A 6986-nucleotide genomic window follows, 5' to 3' on the forward strand; every position below is an offset into this window, starting at 1 on the left:
CATTTTTGTGTTGTTATGTAATATAATTGTGAATGGATTATGAATAGTATGGTCAGACATTCAACGTTAATGTATTATTTTCAACATTTTTATCCAAACTATTCCCTGGTTATTTATTAGTCTTATCTTACCATAAATGTTCATGAATATTAAATCAATTCATTGGTGGCTTTCAATAAATCATTAAGAGACACCACTCTCTACTTGTTGGCATAATTCAATCAATTAGTCATAGGCTAACATCCAAAATCACACCACTAATATTTATTTTAAGTAAAGTCGTCTACCCACCCTCCTGCATAGGTTTTATATTTTAATAATCAACAAATATTAATTACAGTGTTTACAACCAAACCTTCCTCAATTACATGTAAATGTCTCATCCATCATATATCAATTATATCATTTCCCTAATGCAGTTCAATAACATGCATTGAAATATCAATGTTTTAAAAACTGGACTGAACTGCTCAGTTCAAACCGTGAATTGGTAAAGTTTGTCGGGTTTGGTCCAGTTAGAAAATAAGATTCTCATTGAACCTATGAGAACTAATCAAATTGAAAAACCGTTGAACCAGTCAATTCAATATATATTATTATTTTAAATAAAATTTTACTATTAAATTTTTATTTAATTAAAATTTTTAAAATTATAAATATATATATTTAAAGGGACATGCAAAAAGTTGCTAGTTTGCCACATCATACAACCTTTATTTGGTTTTGTGATTTTGCTTTTTTCAGTTTATCCTATAATATATATATATATATATATATATATATTAATATATATATATATATATATATATATATATATATATATATAAATTAACAAAGAAAACAACTTTAAATTCTTCTATGATATTTAGGAATAAAACCTGTGAGAATTCTTCAAAAGAGTTAGAGTTTTAAATTATGAAATTAGTTGGGTTGTAAATTTAAGCTTATAATGCATATATAATTAGTAAAATAGGAACATAAATTTTTTTATATTGAAACTTGTATATATTATATTAAATATTATGTTATTATTCTTTTTAAAAATTATATATATTTATACATATATTTTATTAAACTTTTTTTTTAATTTAAAAGACAATTTAATATGCATGTAATTATATTTGTAATATACATATACATTTGTTTGTTTGGGATTTCGTTGTCCAATCCTATTTTGACAACCTTGTGAAGTACTATAAAGTATCTAACAATTTATATACTAATCATTATCGTTAGAAAATCAAAATTACCATTTTATCTGATGAAATTAATAATATTATAGTCAAAATGATCATAAGAATCACATCATCGTATAAAAAAAAATGAATTTGGAAAGTGCGGTAAATTAGGAAAATTTATTTTTTATTTTTCATCAATTTGGAGGAGATTAAATTCATCAAACACAAAACAATTGAAAGCAAAGGTAGGATTTGGTTTACCTATCACGATTAGAAGAAAAAAATATTTGACAGAACCGTCAGATGAAAACGCTCCGTTCAACTTTGTCTCTCCTCTCCTTCTCTTCTCCTTATTATTCCTTTCCTCTCCTTACCCATCAAGCTAAGGTAATAAAGGGGAGCATAATTACTGAGGGGAAAAATTTATATTAAAACATGTTTTTCATTGTCCAGTGCTGTAACGCTGCATGCAGCTCCCATTATTATTGTGGAACAAAGTGCTCAGAGTCGTGACAATGCTTTCTCGGCATTGTTGCACTCTCACTTATAGCGTCAAAGCGCTTCAGCCTAAAATTTATAGATTTTCTTTTTAAAATATTTTTCAAAAATTCAGGCAATTACAAAGTCGCCCTCACATACTTGATATGCCATCATGCCTATAAGGCAAGATCATAAGACCAATTTCCTCCCATCTTATTAGAGTACCTTGCACCATACTAGGACCAAATGGTGAAGATATGACACACTAAGATTACTTGAATTGGGTTTATAATTTTTTTTTCTTATTATGAACAAATTAAGGATTTATTTGGAACAACTTTCTAGCTGTATTGCTTTTCAAACATAAGCCAAATTTTTTTGCTTGACAATTACTTTTATTATTATTATTATTATTGTTGTTGTTGTTGTTGTTTTTGCTATGAAGAGCTATCTCTTAAAACCATAATATCTGAGTTACTTTCCTCACAACATCACAATCTACTTTAGGCAAGCATGTCCTAAGTGTGGAATACAAATAATAGATAAGTGGTTGACTGCTTGTGTGTATTTATGTACATGAAACTAATTTCCCTTTAATATAATTTCCAATGCAGGTCCTACCCTAATTCCAAAACCTTGTATGGGAAAGGCGCGACAGAGCTTGCCACCAGAAGTTGACGGGCCTTTTTGTGTGAAGGAGAGAGGACATCGTGATAGGAGTTTGTTGGGGGGCATGCATCAAAGAGACTGGTAGAGTGAGAAGGGACTTCATTGGGAGTAGTTATCGACGACACATGCTGTGTTCGAAAGAGAAGATGAGTTAGCTACTGGAGTTCATTGAAAAGTTGCAACTTGTTCGCACTGGAGAAGTCAATAATGAAACCGATGGTGTGTGCAATAGTGTTAAGGACATAAGGAGTTCATGAGAGACTTCCATATTTAAGTTAGGGGCTTGTTTGAATGCATGTAATATTCATTTTTAGTAGGATTTCGTAAATCATCCAAATCCATATTTACTATATGTTAAATATTGACAAATCTAATGAGACTGTTTGATAATGCTATTCAAACTTTAAGGTGATTAACTCATTTTACATTTTTGTTTTAAATATGAGATACTATTAATTCTAATGTTTATTAATATCAATAAATTATAGTTATGAATACTATAAGTAGGGCGTTATTTTAATAAATATTTTACTAATAACTTATTTAGGTGTTATTTTAATATATATTTCAATGCTAATTATAATGATAACAATAAAATAGCTATTTGAATATAATTTAAAATAAGTAATGATTTAATTATTGTGTTCATTAATTATTTTATTAAAATTTTAAATATTATCTTAGTAAAAGTTTAATTACTAATTATACTTATAATTTATATAATTAATGAATTAAATATTCCATTACTTACTATTTATTTAATTATTATTTACACTACTAATCACCTAATTAAGTATTTAGATATAAAAAAGTATTTATATATTAAATTGTTTTAATTAAAATAATACATAATTAATAATTTAAGATTAATCTAATCCTCATTGGCGGGTTGGCTTTGCTTTTGAGGTTTCTGCATTGTTCGTGAAGTAGATATTCGCTCTTCGGCTTTGCTGCTTCGCGTGGGGTAGGGCTTCGAACGAGTCGCTTGCCATTGGTTGTCTAGGGTTTTCTTTTCCTCTTATGCGTTTATTCGTTGCTGTTCTTCTTCGGGTGAAGCATAGTTCTGAAAGAGTCGAAGCTTCTCCGCCTCCTCCTCCGACGTTGTTCCTGTCGGGTTCGAAGTTGCGCTGGGAGCTCTCCGTGAAGGTGACGATATATCTTCCCTTTCGCCCGCTTCTTCGGTCCGATTCACGAATTCCGCAAAAAGTCCGATTTAGAAAATCCGGGATTTGGGGCAAAAATGGCGAAAGTAGAGATTAGACTTACTGTGAGATTTAACTATGTTTTTTTTTTTTTTTTCAATGTTTGGCAGGATTTAGCTAAAATCTTGGCTAAATCCTGCATCTAAACAAGCCTCAAGATTTTGGGCAAAGCGGGGGAGAAACGGTATTTAAATTTGCCATTTTTGCTGTTTGGCAGGTTTTAGCTTAAATCCTGTTGAAATCCTGCTACCATACAGTCCCGCATGGCTGATACGAGGAAGAGAAAGAAGGTTCAGAATGGTGGATTGGTTAGGGATAACTGCCCTGCCACAGTATTTGTTTCAAATCTCCCGTACTCGTTTCAGTCTTCTCAGGTTAGATGTCTCTTTTAATATATATATATATACTTCGTGATATCAAATTGAACTTCATTTTGTTCTGAACCGCGGGATTGTTCAAAGATTTCCTCTTTTTTATGATATTTGTTGCAGCTGGAAGATGTATTTAGCGAGGTGGGACCTGTGAGGCGCTGCTTTGTGGTAACAAAGAAGGGTATGTCGGCAATGCATATTTTATTTCTCCTTTTACCTGTGCCTAAATTATAACGAGGGCCTGACTGGGAGTGTGATAGTTTTTGTTTAAACTATAAACGTACCAAATAACCAGCATTTTAGGAGTTAGGTTCTGTAACTATAATTTCATGTAATTTGGACGAAGATTTATGCAGGCTTTAAGTTTCATGTGGTTTAATGAGGTAAAATATCAAATAAACCGAATCAATCACAATTCACAAATCATGATTAGGAAGTGGTCAATGTCTTAGTACTTCCCTCCAAGGTAGCAATATACTTTGGACGAATTGGTGGAGTTGCTGCCATTTAACAACATACTGAACATGGAAACTTTAGTCAACAATAATGATGGGCCGTGCATATAGTAGGGTCAAAGATTATTGCTATTCTTATTGATAGTTTGATCGCAGGAATGACTTTTGTTCATTATAAGATGCATGCGAAATATCTCATTCTGCATGGAAAAATATTTTAAGAAGTTGACTTTTGGAATGATGGCTCCTTCATGTTATAATGCCCTGCTTGAGGAATGTTGAAGGCGGGGGAGGAGCTTATTAGCTTCAGCACCTGAACTGGTGAAAGAAGTAGAAGATGTTGTAGATGAGATTTGTATGGTTTTGCTTAGATAGATTTATAAATATGGTTTAGTATAAGCTAATTTAAAAACTTATGCAGCCCTAAATTGTTGAACTTGAAGCCAATAATTAAACAAACTGATTTTTTTAATTTGGGCAATAAAATAATGGAAGTTGGCTAATTTTATTTCTTGTTTAGTAACATTGATTTTGATGCTTTGATTTGGTCAAGCCATCCATATTCATGCCCCAAGTAGTATTTGTAAAGTACACCAGGTACGGAATTTCTCATATTTCTTCTTCCTAACATTGTCACATGCAAATTCGAATTCTTATGTACTGGTTTTATTCACCATTAAAATAAATTAACCAATTTTATTTGATTATTTAAAAAATGATGGAATGCCTATTGGAAAGATAGACCATCACCCAGTTTTACTTTTGAAACAATACTTTGGTCTATCTTGGAAATAAAACTGATGTCAAACTAGCTCTTTCATTGTTGAAGATATATAGAAACTTCCATGCCTTCAATGTTTGGATTAAGTTATGATAATTAGTGAAAGCCCCATAGTATTAATAGAATTCCAACAGCATGTCTCCAAAAATTTAAACCTATATATTCAACGGTAAATTAGGGTCTTGTATGGTTTAGGTATATTGAAAAGTAGTTATTGTCCTTACATAATAATAGTTTTCACCTAATTCAGTTGATTTATGTGTCTTGGCTTTTAAATGCATTTTCCATCTACATGTATAATAGTTTTGATATGTCTTTAGTTAATTAATTACTATCTTCTTCTCATTTTTTTATATTTATCATGTCAATTGAAGAAGATTTTGTCTTAGGCTGTTTTCTTGCATGATTGCAGGATCTGATGCAAATCGTGGATTTGGGTTTGTGCAATTGTGAGTGCAATTCATCTTTCCATCCCCTTCACCCAGCTTTTTTCTTGATGATGATATTTTTCTCATGATACAAATATTTTTGTAATATTGTTATTTAGATATGTCACGTCTAAGTGAAGAAACTTATAGTATTTTTTAGATTAAATCCCAAGAAGTCATTTATTATTGAATGAATGCCTCTGGTCTGACCACCATAGCATCTAGGCAGGCTTTCTGTTTATAGGATCTTAATAATGTTGTAAGCTTAGGGGCTGAATTTTCTCAAGAATTATATAACATGTTGAGGGTTTATGGTCTAACACTACAGGAAAACCCCTTATTACCGGCGGACGAAATCCGCCGGAACACATGGATAATCCGACGGAACCATAAGTTTCTATCGCACTTTTTGGCGGAAATGCATACGTCGGTTTTGGCCGCGTCGATAAATTATTTCCGGCGCGAAATTTGCGTAGGAAATTTCTCCGGCGCATGTTCCGACGAACTACCGGCGAAAAAACGGATCGTTTTCGACGTTGAAAAACGTCTTAATTCCGGCGCCATTTCCGCCGGTAATTATCGTCGCATTATGCGCCGGCCATTACCGGCGGATATAACGCCGCAAAGTGCATGCAGGAAACCCACGAACTCTCTTGCGACGCAAAGTATACGCCGGTAATTACCGGCGAACTGTGCGCCGGTAATTACGCCGGTAGTTTCCGTCCGAACAAAGGAAAACTTCACAGCCCTTCACTGTATTATGCGCATCTTTTTAATTTTCTTAACTAATAGATTACACCTATGTCCTAGGTGATATAACAAGCCCGCATGACTTATACACAAATAAAGATATGAACTTTAATGCTAGTCTGCTATAGTGTAATGCCTAACCGAAATAGCAAAAAAAAATTGAAAACAATACAAACCCTTCAAATCCGCCTACTCTAATAGTCTTATCAACAGAGACAATCATTCATCAACAAAAATGCAGTGCCACAAGGTATACTATCCTACTAGCAAATGTCTAGTGATAAACCATGATAGAGGGCAAATATTTCAAAATATCCGCGACTAAAGGCTAATCCTATATGTAAATCCAACGCAGAAATAGGCAAAAAATTATGATAAAAAATAGAACCTTCAGTTATCCTCGGAACGGCGCCGACTAGGAAGCACAGAGGCGGGTATCGCGAACTAGGAAAAGGAGGTCTGCGAAGTCCGGTGATTCGCTCGACAAAATGGCAAGAATCGCGGTTGTACCGTCGGCGACGTCTGAACCCACCGGCGAGTGGACGAAGGCGACGAGGGCGACGAGCGAAGCCGAAGTGAAGTAGAATGGAAGGAATAAGAAGCATGTGCCAGAGGATTTCAGAGTTTCGTAGAAAAAGTCCGGTTTGGTCTTCTACCCAGGCGTGACAGTTC

At 33.3% G+C, this 6986-nt stretch overlaps 1 protein-coding gene across 2 annotated transcripts in view; it reads left to right on the top strand.

The window, feature by feature from the left end:
- Positions 1 to 3237: 3237 nt before the first annotated feature.
- LOC110098419 (RNA-binding protein 28) overlaps positions 3238 to 6986 on the top strand; it is a 27141-nt gene continuing 23392 nt past the window's right edge. Inside the window, exons 1-4 of one of the 2 annotated variants that reach the window (XM_020825254.2) lie at positions 3238 to 3594; positions 3747 to 3903; positions 4021 to 4081; positions 5549 to 5585. In XM_020825254.2, the coding sequence (XP_020680913.1) occupies positions 3793 to 3903; positions 4021 to 4081; positions 5549 to 5585 (209 nt within the window). In that variant the 5' untranslated portion in view covers positions 3238 to 3594; positions 3747 to 3792. The remainder of the gene's footprint in view (positions 3595 to 3746; positions 3904 to 4020; positions 4082 to 5548; positions 5586 to 6986) is intronic. The other variant, XM_020825253.2, reaches the window with a different exon arrangement.

The sequence above is a fragment of the Dendrobium catenatum genome, unplaced genomic scaffold (assembly GCF_001605985.2).
Source record: "Dendrobium catenatum unplaced genomic scaffold, ASM160598v2 fragScaff_scaffold_123, whole genome shotgun sequence".
In the NCBI taxonomy this organism is placed as follows: domain Eukaryota; kingdom Viridiplantae; phylum Streptophyta; class Magnoliopsida; order Asparagales; family Orchidaceae; genus Dendrobium; species Dendrobium catenatum.